The sequence below is a fragment of the Lissotriton vulgaris genome, chromosome 10 (genome assembly GCF_964263255.1).
Source record: "Lissotriton vulgaris chromosome 10, aLisVul1.2, whole genome shotgun sequence".
Classification (NCBI taxonomy): Eukaryota; Metazoa; Chordata; class Amphibia; order Caudata; family Salamandridae; genus Lissotriton; species Lissotriton vulgaris.
The window spans coordinates 655,448,320-655,475,713 of record NC_141698.1 but is presented as its reverse complement, the minus strand read 5'-3'; the positions used below and the strand labels follow the sequence as shown (position 1 = coordinate 655,475,713).

The 27,394-nt window shown below is 48.0% G+C and overlaps 1 protein-coding gene across 1 annotated transcript in view; it reads left to right on the top strand.

The window, feature by feature from the left end:
• Nucleotides 1-22,342, top strand: part of LMBR1 (limb development membrane protein 1) — an 802,485-nt gene extending 780,143 nt beyond the window's left edge. The window contains exons 16-17 of the mRNA XM_086941490.1: nt 5,036-5,197; nt 19,949-22,342. Coding sequence (XP_086797616.1) covers nt 5,036-5,197; nt 19,949-20,034 — 248 coding nt within the window. The 3' untranslated portion in view covers nt 20,035-22,342. The remainder of the gene's footprint in view (nt 1-5,035; nt 5,198-19,948) is intronic.
• Nucleotides 22,343-27,394: the final 5,052 nt, after the last annotated feature.

The following is a 27,394-nucleotide window of genomic DNA, read 5'->3' as shown; positions in this document are numbered from 1 at the left end:
TGGTGCTCCTTCGGGCCCTGCAGGTTCCACTGAAGGAGATCCCAGGGGTTTCGCAATGACGGCTCTGGCACCAGTGACACGGCCTCCTCTCGGATCCGATCCTGGATCCGGACCAATGCCTGTCGTTACTCTGCGACCTTCCGCGTCTGATGTTGAGGCCCTCCACGTTGCCTTCGACTGTGCCTCACCCATCGTCATTCCAGACTACACATAGCTGGTCTGGTGTCTACAAACGCCGAGACCATCCCTGACTTAGCCGTACTGCTCCATGTCGTTCAGCTTGCCCTATTCTGAAGGTTTAGCAAGGATGATGAAGATTGGGAGGGGCAGCAGGATCCCTTAGAAATTGTGCAACGGTATCAAGACCTGGACGGGTATGAGGACCTGGGTGATGCCAGTGGCCTGGACACCTCCCCAGATTCTGGCATGCTGTCTCCCCCTAACCTCGCTATGGAGGAGGGAGCTAAATTCCCAATGGTGGTGCATAGGGCTGCGAAGATCTTGGACCTGAAGCTTCCTACAGTAGCAGTCAAGACTAAAGTCCTGATGGAGGTCCTGCAGCCTGGTGTCTCCTTTTTGGAACCCTTGCTGCCTTTCAACGAGACCTTGACAGATTTTCTACTGGGCTCCTGGTCCAAGCCCAGCACAGGGTCTCCTGTGAATAGAACCATTGCCCACCACCACCCTGCACTGAGCAACTCAGCTTCCCTCTCAACCCACCCCTAAAATCTTAATGTACCAAGCATCCAGTTCCCACAGTGCGTTCTCTTCGGCATCTCCGGACAGGGAATCCAAAAATGCTGAAGAGCTTCGGTAAGGAGATCTTCTCTTCACCAGCCTAGCATTGCAGTCGGTAAACACTGAATGCCTCTTGGGCCTTCACTTCCATCTTCTATGGGATACGGTTGTGCAAATGCTGCCCAGAGTCTCGGACTAGGATCGTACTCTCCTCTCCTAAGCTATTTTAGATGGGAGAGATGCAGCAAAGTTTGCCATACGCTGTGGCTTAGACACTACGGACTCACTAGGCACAGCGATTTCTTTGAAGGTGGCATTTAGGCACCACCCCTTGCTGAGGGCGGCAGGCTTTTCGGGGGATGTCCAGGCTAATCTTATGGACATGACTTCTGATGCATCCCATCTCTTTGGAGACCAGGCAGATGCAGCGCTTAAGCACTTCAAGTACTTGCGGGCCACGGCCAGGTCCCTGGACCTCTCCACCTCCACCTCATCCTGGCCTGTTTCCTTTTGCCCCTTTTCTGACTATGGAAGGGGCTTTCACCACGCCAACCTTATTCCTGCCAGAGGACCCCACAAGTCCAACAACCTCTGCAGGGCAGTGGGCGTGGTTCATCTCAGTCCGTGGGTCTGGTGGCCAGAAGTCGGGTAAAGTCACAACCCCCTCCTCTGCCGCAAAACCTTCCTAGTCCGATTCTTCTGGATCATAGACACCCAGTAGGTGGCAGGATAGGCCATCACCTTCACCACTGGCGAAATATCACCTAGGGCAGGTGGGTGCTACAAATAGTCCGAAGGGGCTACTCCCTCCCCTTCGAGACTACTCCTCCCTCCATGTCTCCAACTTATGATCGGCTGACTGCAGGTCACCTTGTCTTACCCTGTGAGAAAGTCAAGACCCTCTTGGCCAAGGGACCTATAGAGAGGGTTCCCGACCAGAAATAGGCTGTGGCTTCTATTCCCCCTATTTTCTGGTTCCAAAGAAGGACCAAGACCTTCGTCCTATCCTAGTCCTATCTTAGACTTCAGGGCCCTCAACTACATCCTCAAAAAGGAGAAATTCAAGATGCTCACCCTTACTCATGTCCTTTCTGCCCTAGACCCGGTAGACTGGATGATTGCACTGGACCTGCACGACGCCTATTTCCACATTCCTGTTCTGCCAGCCCATCGTCGCTATCTGCAGTTTGCGGTGGCCATAAGCACTTTCAGTTTACCGTGCTTCACTTTGGATCACCAGAGCTCCTTGGATGTTCACCAAGGTGATGGCGGTGGCCACAGCCCATCTGCAGAGATCCGGGGTCCCAGTCTGTTGAAGGGGGGCTCGTACCAAGCAGTCATCTCCCACCTCCAGACTACGGTGAACCTCCTGCATTTACTGGGGGTTCACTATCAGACATGCCGAACTCAAACCTGACTCACTCTCAGACGCTCCCTTTCATTGGAGCAATTGTGGACACTGTGCAGTTTCGGACTTATCCCCCTCAGTGTCCAGTCCAGGATATTCAGGCTATATACCGATGATTCAGCCTCTATTCTGGGTTTCAGTGAGAATGACTCTGAGGCTGTTGGACCGCACGGCCTTCTGCATATTGCTAGTGGACCTTGTCAGATGACACATGCCGGCTCTGCAGTGGGACCCGAAGTTCCAATGGGTACAGCATTGGGGAAATATCACTGACCTAGTCCAGACATAGAAGGGAACCGCGAACAACTTGCAGTGGTGGCTCACAAACAGCGATTGGGCCAGAGGCAGACGAGTGACGTCTCCATCTGGAGGTGGTGCAAGATATCTTTCAACATTGGGGAGAGCCTTGGTTAGATCTATTTGACTCCTGTAAGAGAATGCACAATGTCAACAGTTTTGGGCGCTGGAGTTTCCAAGGCGGCTCTCGCTATTCGCTGCTTTTCATCACAAGTGGTGCACAGGCCTCCTATATGCCTTTCCGCCCATACCACTCCTGCCCAGAGTGCTCAACAAGATCAGGAGCGACCAGGCCCAAGTCAACTTCGTGGCTCTGGACTGGGCACGGAGAGTCTGTTATCCCAAGCTTCTCCAAATGAGCATCCCGATCCTCCAGTCAGGCTGCCTCTTTGGGAGGATCTTCTGTTGCAGCAGCAGGGGAGGGTCCTCCAATCGAACCTGTCCACTTTCCGTCTCTTTGCGTGGAGATTCAGCAGCGACAGTTGACAGCTTTTGACCTTCCTGCCGAAGTCTGTGAGGTTATTCTAGCAGCCAGGCATCCCTCCACAAAGTCAGTATACGCCTGCTGATGGCAAAAAGTTCGTAAATACTGTACAGAATGGTCTGTTGACCCGTTGCCTGCTTCACTGTCAGATGTTCTCCAAAAGGATACCTTTCGGCCCTGTCTGCTTTTCTTCAGCTACGGGGTCAGCATCTCTTTTTCAAATCACCTCTTGGACAAAGATTTTTGAAGGGGCTTAGCCATATGTTTCCCCCTTTGCCTTTTATTATGCCCGAGTGGGACCTTAATTTGGTCCTTACTTTTTTGATTTGAGCACCATTTAAACCTCTGCACAATTGCCTCCTCCGGCTGCTCTCCTTCAAAACAGCCTTTTTAGTAACGATAACTTCTGCCAGGAAGGTGAGCAAACTACAGACACTGTCATCTCAGCCTCCTACCTGACCATCTTTCTGGACAGAGTAGTGCTCCGCACTAGGGCATCTTTTCTGCCAAAGGTAGTAACACCTTTCCATGTGTATCAATCTGTTACTCTGCCCACTTTCTATGCACCTCTGCATCCTTCCAAGGAAGTAGAGAGTCTCCGCCGTCTGGACCCAAAAAGAGTCATCGTTCTACCTTGATAGTACTAAAGAGTTTCGGATGGACAACCAACTCTTTGTAGGGTACATTGGAGCAAAGAAGGGGCGGGCAGTTCAGAAGAGGACCCTTTCACGCTTGGTCATCCTTTGCATAAAAATGTTATGTATTGGTAAAGAAACAACCTCCTGAAGGCCTTAGGGCCCATTCTACCAGGGCAAAAGCAGCCACCATGGCTCTTCACGGTGGTGAACTGGTGTCTGACATCTGCCAAGTGGGCATCTCTGCACAAATTTGCCAAACACTACTCCTGGATTCTATTGTCTGCAGGGAGGGCCTCTTTGGCGGCTGTATATTGCAGGACTTCTTGGTCTAAAAACCTTTCTGCAGACCCTCTTCCGGGGATGGTATTGCTTGGGTATCTGTTCAAAGGTAAGGGATCTGCGGCTAGATGTCTCTATCAGATGGACAAGTTACTTTCCTTCCTTAGCACCTTATCTGGTAGAGACATGATTTAGCAGCAGATTCGTTACAGACCCACCCATCCGCCCCACACTGCGGATGGTATAGTGTCACGGCTGTTTCCCCATCAGGGCACTAGTTTATTTGGCACACCATGGTCAGTCACTTCATGGATCCACACTTCTGGCAAGGAAAGCTGTAAAAAGTACTGACGTCAGCATGCCGAGGTGGTGCCTATTTAAATGACGGGGATGTCACGACGGCCACAAACTCAATGCCTACAACGTCACTCGGAGTCGACCAACGTTGCGTATCAGCGCGCAGGAGTACTGCTATCAAAAATCTTGCAGATCCATCCTAACTCCTTGAAGTTCAATGGTAAGGAATCTGCGGCTAGATCATGTGTCTACCAGATAAGGTGTTACCGAAGGTAAGTAACTTATCTGGCTGTGCAACAGAACGAAGAATACATTTGTGTGTGAATAGTGCAAGTTATTGCTACATGAGCCCAACCTAAGCAAAAAGGCATGGCAGGTTTCGGTGCTAATTATTCCCCAGTCCCAGCACCTCTCCACTCCCAACTGAAGACATCTCTGGGGTTTTAGATTTCGAGTTTAGTCCACTTAATTCAGACTTTGAGAAACACGTCTTTCAACAAAAACTGGTGTGATCTTTTGGTAAGCTTTATTTCTACTTGCCAGTTTTATGATTTCCAATTGACCAGTGATATTGCAAGACTCTGAGTCACTGAATCTCTTCCACCTTCTGACGTCTTTACTCCAGTGAATGGAAGTTGTGTGTTAAAGCTGAAAATCTGCCCTAGTGACAACATAAACAGCACGTCTTCATGCTTAGTTAGGATTGTGTCAAGTTTAAGCATTTGTGTGGTTTAAATATTTATTTATTTACACAATTGTATCACTGCTCACTTTTTTTCCCAGAACATATGTAAATTAGTTTTGTCCCTTAAATTGCAAGTTTATATATGCTGTCTTAAAAAAATAACCTATAATGTTTAATGCCTGTTTCCATTTTACAATTCACTTTTCCAGGAATTACTCGATTTGATCTCTTGGGAGATTTTGGGAGATTCAATTGGCTGGGAAATTTTTACATAGTTTTGTCATATAATTTGCTTTTTGCTATCATGACAACACTGTGTCTTGTTCGTACGTTTACCTCAGCTGTGCGAGAAGAGCTTTTCAAGGCACTAGGTAAGCATTGTGAGTTTGTCTCACTCATTTCATACTGTAAATGTTCTAAAAGGTTTTCAAAGTGTCTTTGCCTGGTATTTTAGGACCCAAAGGTGTATATTTACTTAGATTGTTTGCTGTGTTTGCGTCACAAATGTGACGCTAATGGACAAAAAATAATTTTTTTCCAATTTGAATTCACTTGAAAGTAGCGAAAAGCAGTACCTAGTGATACTTTGCATCTAAAAGAAACAGGTGAGTGTTAGATTCCTTACCTTAGAATATCCCCAGGCGTCAGACTGGATCTGGAAAGTTTTGCGTAGCACTACCCCTGCACGTCGGTAGGCATAGTCTGCGGCTCCGCGTTAGTCGTTGGCGCCAGGATGATGTCGTCGGAGTACTTAGACGCCGCCCTCGCGCGCTGACGTCAGTTCTTCTTTTTTCCGTGCCAGCAAGCGCAGATCCGGGAAAAGCAGTACTCCTTAGTCACTTTTTTACTAACTTTTTTTGATCTATGTTGGATCTTATCGAGTCGTTTATCGACTCCGGTGCCGGTAGGGATGCCCAGGTTCAATCCCTGTGACGACTGTAGCCGACTGATGTCGGTTACCGACCCCCACCGTCGGTGCCTTTATTGCCTCGGGCCGAACATGATGACAAGGTGTGCCCCGACTGCCGGCCTTGACGTCTAAAGCTAGGCGGGAGCGGTCCCGTAAGCGACTCGAGATCTGGCCGTCGGCCCGTGCCGCTCGAGGTCCCGGTCCAGGAGTAGGTCGAGGGACAGGTCGCGGGGCCGCAGTCATCACAGCTCAGCCAGTCGACACCACTCGTAGAGTTCAAAGTTCTCAGGTAAGTCGAGGCACAAGAAGTCGAAGAGGCGACATCGCTTTAATAACTCCCCCCGAAGCTCGCGCAACGAGGCGGGGCGTTTGGGCGACTCCGCCAGAGCAGCAAGCGCTGCGTCCAGCTCCATACACGCTGGTCCCTGGGCTGCACGCGACGCCGGAGGAGATCACCGCCTTCCTCACGGCCATGAGGTCACGCTTCCCTCCGCCGGATCCCGCTGAGGTGCCTTCGGGGCCCCGCGGATCCGTCTGGAAGCCCAAGCGGGCCAGCAGCTCCGGCCCTGGCGCCGTCGGGTGCTTCTTTTTTTTTTCTTTCCACCAACGCCTTCGACGACTCCGGTCCCGACACCGCAGGACCCCTCAGGATCCAGGCCTGGATCCGTGACGACGCCGGTCGACCTCAGGACCCCTCCGCCGGTCGACCTCACGACCCCTCCGCCGGCGCCGTCACCAAGGGTTTCACCCCTGACAACGTCTCTGGACGAAGTCGGCCCCGGATCCGGCATCAGACCGGCGCCAGCTTCGACGCAGAGGGATGAGCAATTCATCTACGACTCAATCATTTTACCCTGACTATCAGGAGATGGATGTCGGGGAGGACTGGGAGGGGTTTGAGGACCCTCTGGCACAGGAGTTCCAGTTGGATCAGGACTGGGCAGTTGAGCTAGGGGAGGTCAGTGCACTGGACACTTCGCCCGACACTGGATTTGTCTCCCCTCCTACCGTGGCTACGGAGGAGGGGGCTGCTTACAGTGTGGTGTTGACAAGGGCGGCCAAGGCCTTGGCTCTTGAGCTCCCCGTCGCGGCCGTGAGGACTAACCTCCTCACTGAGGTGCTCAAACCACAGGCAAGCTCCTTGGAGCTTCTCCTGCCGTTTAATGAAGCACTCTCGGACGTTCTGCTGGGCACCTGGTCCAAGCCTGCTACAGGCCTTCCTGTAGATCGAAACGTGGCCCGACGCCCCACCCCTGAGAGTCTAGTTATCCAGGCCTATAATTCCCAGACCGCATTCCCGACTACCCCGCAAGATCGGGAATCCAAAAGATATGACCAGTTTGGTAAGAAGCTGTTCTCCTCACTCAGTTTGGGGCTGCGGCCATTTAATACTGCTTGCCTTTTGGGCCGTTACACCCACTCTCTGTGGGATACGGTTGCGGACATGCTGTCGCAGTGCCCGGTGGAGGCCCTGGCAAAGCTCGCTCAAGCCCTTGCGGAACAGCGGGATACAGCGCGTTACTCCATACGATGTGGATTGGATACCACTGACTCGCGAGGTAGAGCAATTTCCACGACAGTGGCGGTTCGTCGCCACGTCTGGCTCCGGTCCGCCAACTTTTCAGCTGATGTCCAGGCCACGCTCATGGACATGCCGTTGGATGGCCGTCGCCTTTTTGGCGACAAGGCAGACAGTGCGCTTAAGCGTTTCAAGGACTCCAGGGCTACGGCCAAGTCCTTGGGCTTGTCGGGCCAGCGCCAGCAACCTTCTGCCTTTCGTGGCTAAGGAAGGGGGCCTCTTCACGTCCTGCCAACCACAGGCAGCAAAACCAACCTCAGCGCGGCGGCAGACGTGGGAACCGCGGTGCCAGGGGACAACGACAAGGCCAGTCCACATCCACCCCGCAGCATCCGCCTCAAAGCCCTCCTAGTCCGTGCTTTCAGGCCCACTCGATGCCAGTGGGGGGCAGGGTTCGCCATCACCTGCTCCACTGGCGCACCATCACATCGGACAGGTTGGTGCAAATCGTCCGAAGGGGCTACTCCCTCCCCTTCGAGGCGACCCCTCCAGCCATGCCACCGCAGTACCACCACATGTCAGGGGATCACTTGCAACTTCTGCAGGAGGAAGTTACGGCCCTCTTGGCCAAGGGGGCCATCGAGCGCATTCCTGGGCCAGAAGGAGGACGTGGTCGCTACTCCCACTACTTTCTGGTACCCAAGAAGGGCAAAGGAGGCCAACGCCCTATCTTGGACCTCCGGAGCGTCAACGGCTTCCTCCGGAAGGAGGAGTTCAAGATGCTGACCTTAGCTCAGGTCCTAGCTGCCCTAGACACTGGAGACTGGATGGTAGCGTTGGACTTGCAGGACGCATATTTCCATATCAACGTCCTGCTGGCCCACCGCGTTACCTGCGGTTCACAGTAGGCCACAAGCACTTTCAGTTTACGGTGCGCCCCTCGGGTGTTCACGAATGTGATGGCGGTGGCCGCAACTCATCTGCGCAGATTGGGGGTTTCAGTCTTCCCCTATCTCGACGACTGGCTGTTAAAGGCGGGCTCGCCCCAGACAGTCGTCAGCCATCTCCAGACTACGGCCGACCTCCTGCACCTGCTGAGGTTCTCCATCAATGTGCCGAAGTCACACCTGTGCCCCTCTCAGAAGCTCCTCTTCATTGGACCAATTCTGGACTCGGCGCAGTTTCGGGTTTATCCTCCCGAACAGCGGGTTCGGGCTATTCAGGCTCTGATTCCGATCTTTCAGCCTTTATCCCATGTCTCGGTCAGGTTGACGCTGTGGCTTCTGGGGCTGATGGCCTACTGCATCCTTCTGGTGCATCACGCCAGGTGGCGGATGCGGGCTCTGCAGTGGGACTTGAAGTTTCAGTGGGCCCAGAATCAGGGCAACTTGTCCGACCATGTCTTGATCTCGGAGGGCACTGTAAGACGGTTGCAGTGGTGGCTCACGAACCGCGATTGGGTCAGCGGCAGATCCCTCTCCCTACCCCATAGTTGTGACGGATGCATCACTCCTGGGCTGTAGGGGGGGGCCCACATGGGAGAGGCGGAGATCAGAGGCCTCAGGTCTCCGGCGGAGTCCCGGCTCCATATCAACCTTCTGGCGCTGCGGCCGATCCGACTTGCACTGAAGGCATTCCTCCCCTCTGATCAGGGGAGTGTAGTGCAGGTGTTCACGGACAACACCACCGCCATGTGGTACTCCAACAAACAGGGCGGGGTGGGGTCGTGGACTCTTTGTCAGGATCCTCTGCTCCTCTGGCAATGGCTGGAACGCCAGGGCGTCATCCTGGTGGTTCAACACCTGGCAGATTCTCTGAACTCCAGGTCGGACAAACTCAGCCGCCGGTGCATGATGGATCACCAATGGCGTCTGAACACGGACGTAGCGTGAGGTCTCTTTCAGCAGTGGGGATAGCCTTGGTTAGATCTATTCACCACCAAGAAGAATGCGCGATGTCATCAGTTCTGCGCGTTGGTAATTCCAAGGCGGCACTCGCTCTGAGACGCTTTTCGTTGCGAGTGGAGCTGTGGTCTGCTGTACGCCTTTCCGCCTATACCACTTCTGCCCAGAGTGCTGAAGAAGATCAGGTGTGACCGGGCCCAAGTCATCCTTGTGGCTCCGGACTGGTCACGAAGGTACTGGTATCCCCAGCTACTCAGCATGCCAGTCGAGCCGCCAATTCGTCTGCCTCTTCAGGAGGACCTTCTGTCGCAGCAGCAGGGGACAGTCCACCACCCGAACCTGTCCAGCCTCTACCTCCATGCGTGGAGAGTGAGCGGCGGCAGTTGAGGCCGTTTGACTTGCCTCCTGAAGTCTGTGGTGTGATTCTGGCAGCCAGGCGTCCCTCCACAAAATCGGTATACGCCTGCAGGTGGAACAAATTTGTGGCATTGTGCACAGCAAAAGCTGTGGATCCTCTCTCTGCCCCCCTTTCAGAGGTTCTCCTCTTCCTTCTTTCTCTTGCCCAGCAGGGCTCTGCTCTGGGCATTCTTAAGGGCTACCTCTCTGCCATTTCTGCCTTCTTGAGGCTTCATGATCAGCCATGCACATGTTTTCTCCTGTTCCTTTCGTGATGCCTCAGTGGGACTTGAACCTTGTTCTAACCTATCTGATGTGCGCGCCTTTTGAGCCACTTCACAATTGCCCTCTTCGTCTTCTAAACCTTAAGACTGCATTCCTGGTTTCCATCACCTCTGCCAGGAGGGAGAGTGAGCTTCAGGCTCTATTTTCTAAGCCTCCTTTCCTTACATCCGGACAAAGTTGTTTTAAGAATGCGTCCTTCTTTCCTGCCCAAGGTGGTTACAGCCTTTCACATCGGGCAGTCCATCACCTTGCCCACCTTCTTTCCGCCTCCGCATCCCTCGAAAGAGGAAGAGAGGCTCCACCGTCTGGACCCAAAGCGTGCGCTCCCATTCTACCTTGATCGCACACGCCAGTTCCGGGTGGACGACCAGCTCTTTGTTGGCTACGTGGGCGCGAAGAAGGGACGGGTGGTGCACAAACGAACCATCTCTCTGTGGGTCGTGTTGTGCATCAAGGTCTGTTACTCCTTGGCTAAAAAGGAGCCCCCTGTTGGGCTGAGGGCCCATTCCACTCGGGCCACAGCGGCTACTACTGCCCTGGGTCGGGGACTCCCCTTGCAGGACATCTGTCAGGCAGCTACGTTTGCTAGACACTACAGCCTGGACAGCCAAGTCCGGAGAGATGGCTTTTTTGGCTGTTCCGTTCTCCAGGACTTTCTGGTGTGATCTTGGTTCGCAGACCCACCACCGGGGTTGGTATTGCTGGGGTATCTATTCCAAGGTAAGGAATCTAACACTAAAACACACAAGATGATGGACGGAATGTTGCACAATGGCAAACACATTCACCCCCAGTCACAGATCTGGGTTTAATCCATCGTTATTTTGCTCACCAAGCCACCCCAGTTCAGACATGGCCATATGCAAATCAGTCTTGACCCTGTGCCTCATGGGAACAGTCCAGCCCGAACTGCCAAGCCATGTCTTCCCTGGACCGGAATCAAGCATCCTAGGACCGGTTTCTGGCTATCAGCCGTCTTTAGCCAGGATAGCTTGTCATCTGGGCATACCCTTCCTACATAGGGTGAACAGCAAAACACAAAAGATGATGGACGGAATGTTGCACAAATTCCTTTTTTAAGCAATCTAACACTAACCTGTTTCTTTCAGATGCACAAGTTACTTACCTTCGGTAACGATATATCTGTAAGAAACTGTAGTTAGTGATTCCTTACCACCCCACCAATCCTCCCCGTTCTGCGAACCGACATCTAGTGTTAAGGTATTCCCTTTGAGGGCCCTAGTTTTATGGCACCAGTGTCGGTCTCTGGCAAGGCTCCGCGTTCCTGGCGCGGAACGCTCTGTACAAGAACTGACGTCCGCGCGCGAGGGCGGCGTCTAAGTACTCCGACGTCATCCCGGCGCCACCGACGCAGTCGACGGACGCGGAGCCGCATACGACGCCTACCGACGCGCAGTGGTACTGCTACACAAAACTTTCCGGATCCAGTCTGACACCTGGGGATATTCTAAGGTAAGGAATCCAACACTAACTACTGTTTCTTACAGATATATTGTTACCGAAGGTAAGTAACTTGTGCATTACGTGGCATCAGAGAGGCATTTCTTGAGTGGTGTATAGGCTTTCCCGTGCAACCACCCATGGTTTTTGAAGCACAACCATATGTATTAAAAACAAAAACAAACGAGTTTTGCATCAAATAATAACACCCTTTTGAAAAAGGTGCTATCAAGGAGAAATGTATTTATTTCTCTTTTCCCACTTTGTACGTGTGCTGCACTGTACATCATACACAAAGTAGGAAACATTTTAAATTTCAAGAAGTCAATTCAAAGAAGTCTTTTTGGGAAAGCGAGCTCGAGAAGCGGCAAAAGCGTGAGGTAAAAGGATACACCGTTCTGTGTTATGTACCAGACTTATATGCTATATTGATGATATTTTAATAAAATCTCCTGCTCAACCAGACTATTGTCTGCCTGCATCCTCCTGACTTATGGGCCCAAAAAGACCACCCACAACATTTAATGTTCTAGTTCCTCATCCCGATTCATACTGAAAAAGCAAGATATGGTTGTTCATCATAAGGTTAACGTCTGGAAGTTTGCAATATTTGCAAAATAGACCACAACATTTTTGCATTTCTACACAACATCTAAAAGTTCTGTGGGGTGGTTGTATACATTGTGTACAGTCTGAAAGAGACTGTTACTTATAGATTTCTTACCTTCTAATTACCCCCAGGTGTCAGACTGGATCTGGAGAATTTTTTCTTAGCAGTACGTCTGCTTATCGGTAGGTGGCATCGGTTAACTCCACGTCCGTCATCTGCTTCGTGGTCGTCGGGCTGATGTTGCGGTATCTACTTAGATGCCGCCACTGCGCGCTAATGACAGTTCTTTCTTTTTTCGTGCCAGCCTAGTGCAGATGAAGTCACTTTTTGACTAAACCTTTTTGACATTTTGTCAACTTCTTTTTTCAGCCTTCAACTCCAGGTGCATGACGGATGTCCCATCGGTGAACCGGCTTCAAGCCTTGCGAGGCCTGTCACAGACTGATGTCTGTGATGGACCCGCACCTCATGTGCCATTGGTGTTTGAAGCACGGCCACGACCCAAAGTCGTACTCCGACTGCCGGACCATGAACCCAAAGTCTTTGCTGGGGCGGCCCCTAAAGCTCTTGGAGGCCCAGCGGTTGGCTCCGTATTGCTCCCGGTCTTGTTCGAGGGGAAGGAGCCCCCACACCTCTTCACACTCCAAGTCCTTGAAGTCTTTGGGTAAGTGAGAGCAAAAGAAGAAGGGGAAGAACCACCGGCGCTCTTTGCCTTCTCCCCATTGCTCGGATGATGCGACCCTGGTGCGTCGTCACTCTAAGGCTCTGTCTCCGGTGCCTCCTTCAGGGATGACACAATGCTCCCCCCCCCCCCCCATTTCTGGGATCCGGGGCATCCCCTGCCAACTCAGTAAGTACTACAAGGCCCTCCTCCTCATTTAGGGGCAGCCAGACTCCACCCGCACCTCTGGTGCCGGAGGGCCCCCGTGAATCCAGGCCTGGATCCAGATTGACGGCAGTCGATCTTACTCAACCTTCCCTGGCGATGATCCGGGGGCCGACAACGATGGCGCCGACCGTGCCCCCGATTGACGCCATCCCCATCCTCACCCCCATGATGGACCCTGAGCCGGACCAACGTTGGATCAGATGCTGGAGGGTACTTTTGTTCCCCTGTTCATCCCTGGTTTTCCCCATCAACCAGAAGGTGGTGTTGAGGACTGGGAGGGGTCACTGGAACCTTTATCTGACCAGTTGGAAGAACCAGACTGGAGGGAGGAACTGGGTGACGCCAGTGGTTTGGACACTTCCCCAGACCCTTTTCGTCACAAGAGGAGTTACGGCCTTCTACCCAGAGTGCTGAATAATATCAAGCACAATTGGCCCAAGTTATTCTTGTGGCCCCGGACTGGCCATGAAGAGTATGGTACCCTGAGCTTCTGAGCATGGCCATCGATCCTCCGAGCCTCTTCGGGAGGATCTTATGTCGCAGCAGCAAGCACTCGAACCTGTCCAGCCTCCACCTCCTTGCGTAGAGATTGAGTGGCGACAGTTGACAGCTTTTGACCTTCCGCCCAAAGTCTGTGATGTTCTTTTGACAGCCAGGCGTCCCTTCACTACAACTGAATACGCCTTTAGATGGAACAAGTTTGTGGCATGGTGCACAGCAATGGCTGTGGATCCCCTTTATGCCCCTCTTTTGGAGGTTCTCCTAAATGTATACTTTCTTTGGCCCAGCAGGGCTTTGCTCTGGGCACTGTTAAAGGTTATTTTGCAGCTATTTCTGCTTTCCTTCAGCTGCCAGATCAGCCTTCCTTATTCAAATCCCCTATTGTACAAAGATTTGTTAAGGACATTATTCATCTCTTTTCTCCATCTCCTTTCATAATGATCCAGTGGGACTTGAACCTCGTCTTAACTTACCTTATGTGTGCTGCCTTTGAGCCTCTTCACAACTGTCTTCTCAGGCTCCTAACTCTGAAGACTGTCTTCTTTGTTGTCATCACCTCTACTCGCAGGGTGATTGAGATGCAAGCTCTCTCTTCCAAGCCCCCTTTCTTCTCTATGCACCTGGACAAAGTGGTGCTTAGGACGATGCCCTTGTTTCTTCCTAAAGTGGTTACACCTTTTCACATAGGACAAACTATCACTTTGCCTACCTTCTTCCCACCTCCAAACCCTTCCAAAGAGGACGAGAGACTTCACTGTCTGGACATTAAGCATGCGCTGTCCTTCTACCTTCACCGCTCAATTGATTACTGGGTGGGTGATTAACTCTTCATTGGCTATGTTAGTGCCAAGAAAGGTCGAGCCATTGAGAAGCGTACCATCTCTCGATGGATTGTCCTTTGTATCAAAATTTGTTACGCTTTAGTAAAAAGGAACCGCCAGTGGGGCTGCGTGCTTACTCCACTAGAGCTACGGCAGCAACTACTGCTTTGGTACGTGCAGCCTCACTTCTTGATATCTGTCAGGCAGCCACGTGAGCAGCCTTGCACACATTCACCAGACATTACTGCCTGGACAGCCAAGTCCGGAGAGATGGCTATTTTGCCCGTTCAGTCCTCCAGGACTTTCTGGTATGAACTTAGTTCGCCCACCCTCTTCCGGGGTTGGTATTGCTGGGGTATCTATTCTAAGGTCAGGAATCTATAACTAACAGTCTCTTTCAGATGAACAGGTTATTTACCTTTTGTAACGATATATCTGTAAGAGACATTTGTTAGTTATAGATTCCTTACTGCCCCTCCTATCCTCCCCGCTCTGCGAACTGACTTCTAGGGATAGGGACTCCCTTGCAGGGCTCTAGTTGTCACACCAGTGGTCAGTGTCTTGCATGACTCTGTGCTTCTGGCGTGGAAAGTTGTGTCAGAACTAACGTCAGTGTGCAGTAGTGGCGTCTACGTAGACACCGCAACATCGTACCGGCGACCACAACGCCGATGATGGACGTGGAGTAGACCAACGCCACCTACCAACGCGCTCGGGGTACTACTAAGAAAAAATTCTCCACATCCAGTCTGTCGCCTATGGGTAATTCTAAGGTAAGGAATCTATCTCTAACATTTGTCTCTTACAGATACATTGTTACCGAAGGTTAGTAACTTGTTCCTGTATACTGATTCAGTTGAAATGTCCTGCTTTACCATAGTGAAGTGTATCTTCATCAAATATTCCCTTTAGTCCATTCTTAAGTACATAACTGTGCAGTTAGACTAATTAGTGCTTGGTTTCATTATTTTTGTGTATAAAGCACCTCATTAAATGCAGCATCGTTATTGTTTTAGAAATTAAATGATTCGTGGAACTCGCTCTGCTATACCTGTCCCTCTGAAGTATGCACTGCACCTTACACAAAAGTAGCTGCCTGGGAAGCTAGTGGCTTGATATAATGAACACTCACACAGTTTGTCTGATCCTAATCATGTTGGCCCCTTTGACAGAAAGTCTCTGATTGGATTAATAATTAATCCGGTTTAAACAGTCAAAGGAATTTGCTATTCAGAGTAACAAGAATATGCGAACAGTAACTAGAAAAAGCAAGCACTGATAAAGTCAATAGGTCTCGCCTATGCAAGAGCTATTGGCTTTGCCAGTTTGATTCAGCCATTTTCTATATTGGCATGGCTAAAGGTTAGTGGTGTATAAGAGTGTAATGGAGTGTCGTAGAGTGTGATGGCGAATAGTGGAGTAGAGTGTCATAGAGAGGAGTGTCGTGTATTGGAGTGGCATAGAGTAGAGTTGCGTGGCGTACAGTGGACTGGTGTAGAGTTCATTGGCATAAAGTGTTGAGGAGTAAAGTGGCATAGAGTGCAGTGGAGTAGAGTGCAGCGGCATAGAATTCAGCAGTGTACAATGCTGCTTCGCAGAATGTAGTAGCCTAAATTAGAGTGTTGCATAGTAGAGTGAAGAAGTGCAGTGGTGCAGAGTACAGTGGCATAGAGTGGAGGGATGTAGAGTGACTTAGTGTGCACTGGCAAAGAATGCAGAAGTGCAGAGTAAAGTGACGTAGAGTTCAGGAATGTAGAGTGCAGTTGAGCACAGTAGAGTGCGATGGCATAGAATGGGTTGCAGTAGAGTTGCATAGAGTGTACTGGTGTAGAGTGCATTGGTGTAGAGTGTTGCAGGGTAGAGTGGTGTAGAGTGCAGTTTTCTAGAATGCAGTGGCGTAGATTAGAGTGGTGCATAGTAGAGTGCAGTGGTGCAGAGTAGAGTGGCAAAGAGTGCAGTGGTGTGCAGTATAGTGGCGTAGAGTGTAGTGGTGCGGAGTGGCGTAGTGTGCAGTGGCAAAGAGTGCAGTGGAGTAGGGTAGAGGGACATAGAGTGCACTGGCATAGAGTAGAGTGGTGCAGAGAAGAGAGGCATAGAGTGAAGTGGTGTAGCATGTAGTATTGAGTGCAGTGACGAAGAGTGCAATGGCATAGTGTAAAGTCCAGTGGTGTAGAGTGGAGTTAAGTAGCATGGAGTTGTACAGAGTAGAGTGGAATAGCGTACAGTGGAATATGAATAATGTGGTAGCACCCTTCCATTACATACAACACCTCCTCAATTGAAATCACCAATACATTTGCACAGCCCTACAGTTTGCCATCACCTAGTGTACTGATTTGTTTTGATCGTTTTAAAATATTTGTTTCCGCCACACTTCAGAATTACCAAAAGATGTGCTTCATTTGGGCTGTCCTTATTCTGAAATATCTTGACATTTCATTTAAGCAAACAGCTTGAACGAGCTTGGAGACGCACCTATGATGCTGAAGCAAAAAATAAATATCGCTCCGCAATCAAGGTGTATCACTAGCTGTTTCGGAGAACTAGAGCAAAGTTCATTGCAGGGAAAATTTCAGAGAGTTACAATCCCCCCAAAACAATTTTTACATGCTTAATACCATGAAAAGTCAGAATGTGAAGTCTGACTCCACCAAGATCTAAAACGATCAGTGTGATAAACTGGCCAGGTATTGTATGGATAAGGTAGACATGATTTACAATACTCTCCCTTTGGTAGCTGCAGAAGTCAATTATGACCTGGACAGAGGGACAGTGTTGTCAGTGGGGAAAGCATATTGTCCACGTTCCCCCTACTATCTGGCACTGAATATGAGTCGCTCTGTCAGAAAGTTAAATCAGACTCTCCAGCTGATTTGCTGAACCCTGATCAATTTCGTCAGTTCCATACTCTTACTGCACCATTAGGCAGGGAATTAATCAATCTATCCCTGTCCTTAGCTTCCTTACCTGCTGCGTGGATGTATGCAAAAGTAACACCTCTTTTGAAAAAGCCATCCTTGGAGCCTTCTGAGCCGGGCAATTACTGCCCAATCTTGCGGTTACCTTTTCTGGCTAAAGTAGTGGAATCCTATATCAACTCTGTTTTCTCAGAGTTTATTGAATGTAACAAAATGTTGGATTCCTCTCAAAATGGCTTCAGAGCCCGTCACAGCACCGAGTATGCTTTGTTGGCAGTAACAGAGGAACTCCGCATGAGCCTCGATGATGGAAACTCTGCGACCTTAATTCTTCTTGATTTAAGTGCCGCCTTTGACACTGTTTCCCACGAGATACTGCTAAACCGGCTGCTGCAGATTGGGATTAGGGGGCTGGCATTGGAATGGTGTCAGATAGATCATTCCTGGTCCCACCCTACCATTCCCGAGAATATGTTCTGCAGCACGGGGTGCCACAAGGCTCTATTTTGAGCCCTATGCTGTTTAATGTCTATGTACAACGTTTAGCAATTGTAGCTAAACACAGAGGGCTGTCATTGGTGTCATACGCCGACGACACTCAATTAGGGATCGCCTTCTCCAAGAATTGTAAAAGAAATCTTATTAAATTCAAGGAGGACTTGTTGGTGATTGCGGATTGGATGGCCCGGAATTGCTTACAGCTAAACACTAGCAAGTCAGAGATTCTAGTGGTAGGAAAGGACATTGATCTGTGGTCAGGGAAGTGGTGGCCAGATAGGCTTAAACCGGCCCCGGTACCTAAAGAGGCAGTAAAGGACCTGGGAGTGTGGATTGACAGTCGATTATCGTTTGACACCCAATCTAAATCAGTCGCAGGGACTTGCTTTGGACTCCTGCGAGGACTAAAACCTCTACTGGGCTTCTTTGAGCCTATAATCCGCCAAATCATTGTTCAGGCCACAATTCTGTCCAGGCTGGATTATGGAAACAGCTTATTCCTGGGAGCCAACAAATCTAGTGTGCAATGGCTTCAAAGAGTACAAAATGAAGCTGCCCGCCATCTGCTGACGTTGCCAAAATTCTGTCCAGTGTCTAAGCCTTTACTTAAGTTACACTGGTTGCCAGTAGAGAAAAGGATACAGTTTAAAACACTGTGTTTGGCCCACAAAATAATTACCCAACAAGCACCACCGGTTTTGGCCGGCCTGCTAACGGTGTTTTCACCTAGGCGCGTTTTGCGCTCAATGGATCAAAAGCTTGCTTGTGCCCCACGCTTTCCAAGATCTAGAGCGGGTGGGCGCTCGTTTAAAGTCTTGGCAGCTAGATTATGGAATTTGCTCCCAGTCTCCATCAGAGAATTTCAGAATCCTCTAATGTTTTGCAAAGCGATTAAGACCTGGCTTTTCCCGGCATAAGGTTCTCCTTTAATTACGGCACTGAGTTATCAGTACTTGTATGCGCTGGGAAGCCCTGTTGCTGGGGAAGCCATGCGCAATATAAATCCTGAAATAAATAATAAATAAATACATTTACAGATATTTCAATTTTGTTGTGCCCAGAGCCAGTGTGATTGCTGCATAAATCCTCTCAGTTTGAAGTCCGAGAAAGAAAAGTAAATATCAAGCTCCCTGGAAGAGAGAGCCTGACATTTGACCTCTGTCTTGGAATGCACAGCAAATATGACAAAATAAGAATAAGATGTCAGGGCCTGTTTACAGAAATCGAGTACTGGTGGACAAATAGTTAATAGGGTTTGGTCAAGGGAAGGGACGAACTCTAGCTGGACAGCCTAAAACAAATCGAGCCAGTAAATAGAAAGCAAGCAAATGTGAGTTACAAACCACAAAGCCAATGATAAACAACGGGTTGAATGCATTCCCAGGGGAGCTTTCTGAATGTCCCCAAGATCTCATTAGCAAACCAAACAGCTGCGCTGCCTGGTAGGCTTTGACCTACCAAGCAAGTAAGGTTTGGATGTCATTACAATCATTCTTCAAGCACTACTTTAACTTACAGACAAGACAGACAAAATTGTGTTTTAAAGCCTTTTCTAATTGTTTTGAAATTTTTGGCACAAACAGTTGTTTTTGAAAATTTGCACGGTATCATCTTTACTTTTATTTCAGTTAATAATAGACCTCCTGAAGCGAGAAATCTTTCCATTCTCAAAAAACTGAAAAATTTGCTATGCAAAATAAAAACATTTAATTAGCAAACGCTGACACAATCAGTAGTTAAGAGAGAGTCCTCCATTCCTTAGTGGGTATTTGTAAAATTATTGTCCATTTAAATAGTAAGCTGTCGCAAGCAGAAGAAATGTCGTCACTATGCATGACTGGGACTCCATTTGTTGAGATCCTGTTCTATGGGCTGATGTAAAATGTGACTGATACTGCAGGCAAAGCTTGTCGTTGAGAGAGACTTACGCATAACTCCACTCCTTTTGCTGTTCTGAGGTTTTAGTCCAAATGTGAATGACTCTCCAATAGAGCAGCAATTGCCTGGAGTTGACTGAATGCCCGTCTGGATATTATTTTTTTCTTCATTACACAAATTGTCAGCCCGCTAGAGCGGTCTCTAGCCAGGCCTGTAAAATTCCTTTCCATGCACACCTCCTGTGGCCTCCATTCTCACTGTTGAGGGATGCAGGAGTAAAAGTACTTCGAACAGTTGCATGTAGTGTCAGTTGTTGAGTGTCACAAGGATGGTCAGAGTTTTTGTAATGTGACTTTTGATACTCTGGTGAAATAACAACAGCATTGCCTAAAATCGATTTTGTTTTGTATAACACCAATTTGCAGATTAAGATGGAAACTTTAATGACAAAGCTATTGATACAGTTATAAACTGAGTTAACTTCGTGCAAAGTGTCCTCAAATTCATCTAACCATTTGTAATTATTATGCAGGTCTAGACAAACTGCATCTATCAGCCACTTCCAGAGAGTCGGAGGCAGCTAAACCTTCTTCAAATGGGCACCAGAAAGCACTGTGAAATCTACAATCAAAAAACATCTGCAGCTAGCTGCAGGTCACAACTCAGTGACATTCCTCTCCTCTTCATCCAACAAAGTTGAACTCGGTTTATGTAATGTTTCATTCTTTCCATAGTCCATTCCAAGTGAAGTTGAGACCTTGTTACAACCGTTTTATACTCTTGCACAAGATCCTTGTGGTCGACTTTTCCATAACCTTTTGTCAATCCAGTTGGATCTCAGAGGATTTGTCCAGACTTTTGACTGTGTGCTGAAATCATTTTTTTCCACTTTTATGAACTGGTTTTAAAAGGCTCCAGCATTTATGTTCTGGGCGTTTGAAATGTGATTGTTGTGTTACTGTTTCACCTGGGATCGTATTGTTCGTTGCCACACAAAATGTTGCCTTTACTTTTGAGTGCTTATTTCATAGTTAAAGGAAGAGAAGTTCAGCACCTGAATACTAAGTGTTTCAGTGACAGATCAAAAGGCACTTATGGCTAGTTTTGTTAAGTCCAACTTATATTTAATTGAACTCTGATTGATTATAAAATGACACAAACAGCCCCCCTTCCCCAATAGCCACCTGGTGTGGTAGTTCCCTTTATTAATTATTGTCCTTTATGTCCCGGAATGATTTCTCATCCTGCCTTTCTAATGAGCACACTGATAACTTTATCTTCAATCTATAAGAACACAGAGATATGCAGGAAAAACGATAGGCAGTGGGTGCCTAATATCATCGAGTTTGTTTTCCTAAAAAGTATATTTTCTATTTTAAATCTGCGTCCAATTAAGAAAATCCTAGAGATGTCACTTGTGGAATGTGCAGTCACTAAAACACTTGGTCTTCAAGAGCTGGAGTCCCTTTCCATCACCCTGTCCACCTGCTTCCCTTGCAGCTTTCTTCACAGCCTCGTGCATAAAAACGGCCCATTTGTGGCCGCGGTTTAGACGCGAAACATGAGGAAGAAGAGAAAGGTATCTGAGCCAAAACAATCATTTACGCTTGCGTTTACTTCAATCACAAGTCCTTTTCGACCATGTCATGTTCCTTTTAATAACGCATCAGGAAGAGCTCTCGAGAGTTGATATCTGGGAACCCCAAATGAGTCTGCATGCTTTTCGCATGGTTTGAGAGATGATCGCGGACTGACGGATATTACGCGTAACAGCAGCTTTTCAGGATCGCGTAAACCACATGCGGAGCCAGCCTTGAACCAAAGAGGTTTGTGGAAATTCATACCCTTAATAGTGCAGAGTTCAAAAGGTCATGGCACAAAAGGAAGATGGGGTAAAATGAACCAGAAGTTAAGACTTCTGTTAGCTAGCTAGGCTTCTTTCGCTGGCCCTGAACAACGATGAGCCTGAGATTTGTATAAAAAAGGAGAAACATGAAAAAGGCAAATGAAAGGTGTATCGTGGACTAGATTTTACATGTGGCGTTATAACCAATGTTATTTTTATGAACAGCTCATTCGTGGCGGCAACACGGAGGTAAAATTGTGAACATTATATGCAGTTTATAGTGGGCGAATGCAAACTCAGGGGTCAAAGCAGATTTTGACATCTGCTGGCGTAAAATCCGTTGCCTGGTACTGCTGTAGCAAGTCACGCCGTTATGCAGCAAAGGATTCTGGGAAATGTCTTGCACAGTAGTCCAGATTCCGATTTTAGGCCAGCGTTAGTGTTTGTTGTTCGGTAGTCAAGTTGTGTTTTTTTAACTATTTGTTGTCACTTACATTCATGTAAGATGTATTGAGTAATTAGCATTTTTTTACATTGTAATTTTAAAGACTTTGTTTTTGATATGCAGTGTTATTAATGAAAACATGTTTTTGGCAGTCCTCAAAGATGATGTTCTTACTGGTGCAGAAGAAACGCACGTGTAAACCAGTAGGAGGGTCCTTGTTCCCTAAAGGTTTAATCATAGAAGTCTTTACTGAATGGGACCATAACAATCTGAGCCTTTTGAGATATGGTGTCTGTTTCAAAAAAAGGGTCTCTTTCATTATCGTTGCACAGTACCGAAATACAAATTCAGAAATCTGTTACGCAAGTGTGTTTCCCTTGAAAACATATCACTTATTAGGGCATCATTGTGATTTCTCAGTATCAATTTAAGGAAGCTGTCCTAATGTTTGAAAGAACTCGAATGTCTTAACACCTAGGTGGATCTTAAGTATATTCTCCTTAAACATCAGGAGTGTGTGCAGGGAAGGACAACGTTAAATATCAGACGAGCCCACAGACATTGATGCTAGAAAAACGTGATCTTTTTGGGAAAAGTCTTAAAACTAGAATAAACAAAAATGTACTGTTTACTTACTTTTTGGTATATGTCTCTTTACTTTTTATTTAAGTATTTAATGTTTGTGAACCTTGAAAGACTATATTTATGAGCCTGGTGAATTCAAGAGCCTTCCTAAAACGGAAAAGGAGTGAAAAATAAAATTAGGGTATTCAGACGATGTTGCCTTACGTTTAGCACAGTATAGCAACACTTTGTTGACCTTGTTCCATTTACCATGCTCGTTTTGGATAATGAATTGAATATTGGTTGTTTAATTAGCCTTGTTTTGGATTTAATCTTATGTCTGTAGTCTTGACACCTTGACCGCGGCGCGAATTCTGCCGTGGTGCTGGAGATTTATTGAGTAGGCGGGTTCGGACGACCCCCAGCTGTCCTCTGTACACGCCCACTGTGACGTTGGACAGGCAGGGGCCGTTTGATGCACGGAGGGGGTTAATACCAGCAAACAAAAATAGAGATTGAAAACACTTCCATAGCACCCTATACAGACTCCTCTCGCTTCCATGTACTATTTTCCCTTTGTCAGACTAGGGACCAATGTTCCCTCTAATTTTTTTCCTCTGTGTGCAGCATTAAGGTCTCTGTGCACTGCAGCCAAGGCTTTGTGTGCCAAGAACCCAACCACGTGTGTGGGAGCAGCGCCAATTATCAGTGCAAATATCACTCAAACACTTGCTTAATGAAGTGAAAAGACAGTGTATTTATTCACATATAGCCCCACATGAAGGTTCTTAAGGCAGGTTTGCAACATACAACAAACATAAAAAGGATACAGTATTCAAAAGCATATTCTCTATTAAAGGTCTTGTTATGCAACAATGTGCCCCTCCTAATCACTTGTCAAATGTGAATGCTACATCACTGAGAGGTGTCTGTTTCAAGATTGCACCACAATGGAATCTGTAAAAATGCATTTCTGTGTCCTATCCTTAACCAACCACAAAACATTCCTTATATGTGTTTTATCTCCTGCTGCATTTGTTTCATGCATTTTGCAGCCCTGCCAAGTACCACGCATCAGGCCTTGTTATGCAACAATGTGCCCCTCCTAATCACTTGTCAAATGTGAATGCTACATCACTGAGAGGTGTCTGTTTCAAGATTGCACCACAATGGAATCTGTAAAAATGCATTTCTGTGTCCTATCCTTAACCAACCACAAAACATTCCTTATATGTGTTTTATCTCCTGCTGCATTTGTTTCATGCATTTTGCAGCCCTGCCAAGTACCACGCATCAGGCCTAAACTAACGCATTTTAGTATGGTGGGCTGCATTACTGTACTAAAATAGATTAATTACACATTTGTAGCGCCTTGACAATACCTACGTGCTGTGAGGAAGAAGCTGGAACTGCAGCTGCAAAGTGCACGTCCTGTGCACTATTGCTGTAAATAACCGTGCTATATTCAAGATGCCAGTTTGTGGTCTCACTGTGCAACATACTTTTGATCATCTGTATAGTCTTCTGCTACCGACAATACTAGACCAGTAGGCCTAATCGGGAACAATGAAACAAATGGTAGCCATATCTAACTACCAGCATACTTTCGTCTTTTTTCTAAATCGCAGAGAATATACTGGCTGTTGGATTTCAGAAAATGCTGCGTAAATTAAGCGCTGGGGTGACATTCGCAAACAAAGGAAGAGTTGTTGTAGAAAAAGTAAGATGGCTGCTATGTGGCAGCGAGTTTGACCCCAATCTCTTTCTGGTTTGGACGGACGGGGCTTGGCTGCTGGTCTGGAGGACACTTGCGCCTGTCTGAAAGGGTTGTTAGTGCCCTGATAGTGATGCACAACTGGAGGCATAATGCGGCAAATACATGAGAGGTAGCGCTGCAGGAGAAGGACACCCTCTGCTGTGCAGGATGTGGTGGCTTGTCTCTTAGCTTAGCTGTCTGCTCATTTCCAGCAACGCTGTGCCGGGAACACTCCGCTGCAGAGCTCCACTTTGTTTGGGGACAATTTGAGTTGCCCGTTTTCTGGACCACCTGGGGAACAGGCAGTCTTTGGAATGAGCGATTGCCTAATAGTCTCTTAGTGAGAGAGCAAAAAGGAGCACAGGACTATTTTTCCACAGGAGGAAGAAAAGTACACAAGGAAGAGATCAAGAGGAGCACGGGGGGAGCGTTTAAAGGTAGGAGGAACACAGGAGGGAGAAAGCAGCATGGAGCAGTTGGCATTGCAGAGAAAAGCACAAGAGGTACAGAGAGCATCATGGGGAGCAGGAGTGTTTTGCAGATGGAGAAACTCAGAGAGGAAGGCAATGTGGAGCTGGGAAGCATACACGGGAAAGAGCAACACAGAGTGCAGAAGGTAGTGCCTCTGTTACTGCTTCAAAATGTGCTTTTAAATTTTATTAATAGATCTAGCACACGGCAGTGGTGCTGGTCCAACTACCTCATACTTTGATTTTGCTAGCGAGAAAGTGTCACTCATAGTCATTTCAATGGCACTCATAATACACTGAAATTAAGAAAATGTCTCGCGTTGAAATCTGAATACTTGGTAGCTATGCATTTGTTAATAAAGCGTGGCAGATTGTCTTGCCTATACACAGCGCTGCAATTAACTTGAATACTTATAAAAAAGCACCCAATCTACACCGCTCTATCAATAGGCTGATCATACGTTACAGATTTGCCGGGACAGTCCTGGTTTTTCACCACCTGTCCCGGTAGATTTGGGTAAATTTGGCTCATGTCTTGGTTTTTAAAGCGGGTTGACTGAAAACGGTGGGAGGTGCCTTTTAATGTTTCCCAAAGCAGGGATAATTAGTAGCTGTTATAAAAATCAATTTAATTCACTGGCATGATACTGGCTTTAAAATCTTTACTTCATCAATGTTTTTACTGCCTCTTCTGTATTTCTATGCTGATGAGCGCTGTTATTCTGTGTGCTCCATTGAAGTAAAAATTGTAGTCAGCCCTGCCAAGTACCAAGCATCAGGCGTTTGACTAACGCATTTCAGTGTGGTGGTCCGCATCACCGCACTGAAATGCGAAGTAATGCATATATAAAGCCTCTTCCGATGTCAATCCCAGTGGCAGTGGTAATTAGCACCACTGACAGAAAGCTGTCAGCGTGCGGTCAGCCCTTCTTGCGCAGACTTTGGGGTTGCCTCAGCTAGCTTTGTGCTGGCTTTAGGGGCTACAATGTAAGAACTTCACCCATAGTGGGCTGGTGCCTCATTCAGCTTTACGCACCTCACGTGACAACGCAAGCAAATCAGTGTCTGCCTGAGTTACCCAGCGCCTAACGTCCAATAGACTGAGACCAACTAGTCACCTAGCTATAGGCGCCTTGCCGCCTGCGGTGCGAGCATGTGGCATGAGCATGCGGCACAACAGTCCGTTTACATTTGGCAGTGGGCACAGCACATTGTTGTGCCGATTTGGACAGCCCTAATGTGCCTATGGCTGTCTGCGACCCAACCCAGTCTGCGGCTACTTCATGTTTAGCAGACAGCCTGCACGAGTTGTCGAGTCCTGGACTGTGGCATCAGCCCGCAGCCTGGCCCGTGCATGGGGAGTCATCACGGGGGCCTGCTGACATCTTCAAAAGTCACTGGTGAGACCCTAGGGTGCAACTAGACTTGTCGGGTATGTTGATAGTAAACCCTGCCAACCCATACGCATGCCAGACATGGTGTTGAAGCAGCCTAAGGGTGTCGGCTGTAACGCAGGCTGTGCGCACTGAGGACCATGCTAAAACTATTCCAGTACTGCAGCATTTAAATTAATGCAAAAAGAACAATTGATGGACAGAATGCAGAACAATGTCATACATTCACCCCAGTACAGAGATCTGGGTCTAAATCCATCATTTTCTTTGCTCACCATGCCTTTCCAGTTCAGACCCAGCCATATGCAAATCAGTCTTGACCCTGTGCCCAATGGGAACAGTCCAGCCCGAACTGCCAGGCCAGGTCCTCCCTGGACTGGAAACAAGCATCCTAGGACCGGTTTCGGGCTTGCAGCCTTCATCATCCAGGATAGCTTGATTCCAGTAGCATGGAGAGCACGGGACCCACGTCTGGGCTTACCCTTCCCACTCGGGGCGACAAATGCAAAAAGAACAAACCAAGCACACTTATGAATGCTTTTTTCTGTCAAGCCTGCCATGCCCATCACTTTCAGGACTGTGATTGATTGATTGAGATTGATTGATTGAAACTGAGAAAGCGCGGTGCAGCCCAGGATGGCGATATGAAATAATTTTATTTAAAAACTTACCTGCTCATTTCCTCAGTCCCATGCAGCCTGCCACACAGGTTAATTTTGCTGAATGTTGTTCAGTTGTTGACTGAACAACCGTTCACCACATGCCCTTTTTTCAATCGCGTGACACAGTTACAGTGTACTGGCACCAGGGTCATCATCACGGCATGGGTGACCGCGAGCTGAGATTTCGAACTACCAAGTGCAGTTTATGTTTGGACTCAGACTCAGTGCAGCCCCTAGGACACACAGGCAGCAGCCCCTCTCTGCTGACGCAAACCAAAGGCTGCATGTAATACCCAGACAATCTGAGGCCAGTCCTGAAAGGCCAGGCTCTGCCTTTCTCCTACAATAATTATCAAAGCAACGCCAATGACCCATAGCCCCATCTCAACCTGGCCCTTGACTTGCTTAGCACAGGTGAGCTGAACACTGGATGTGAATGGGGTTAAAATGGACTGCGAAGGAGCAGTTTGGTTCTGGTGGATATGAATGGAGTTAGTTCTAATGGTAGTGTGGTGTTTGAATGCAGTGGATGGGGCAGGTTAGTTCATATTGGGGATGGGGTTCTAGTGTACTGGGTAGATCCAGGCTGATTTTGCTCTCAAGAAAGTGTCACTCATAGTCGATGAAATGTCATTCATAATTGTACTGACATTTTGAAAATGTCACACATAGCAATCTGAAACCTTGGCAGCTATGTGTAGTCCCTTTTCTGTTTGTATGAAATGTCTCGGTTTTTGGCTTTAAAATTCTGGTCACCCTATCTATCAACAAAAGGCATGCATCTAGACAAACAGCATGACGTGTGCTTTCACAATCCCTAATATATATTATGGATTGTGAA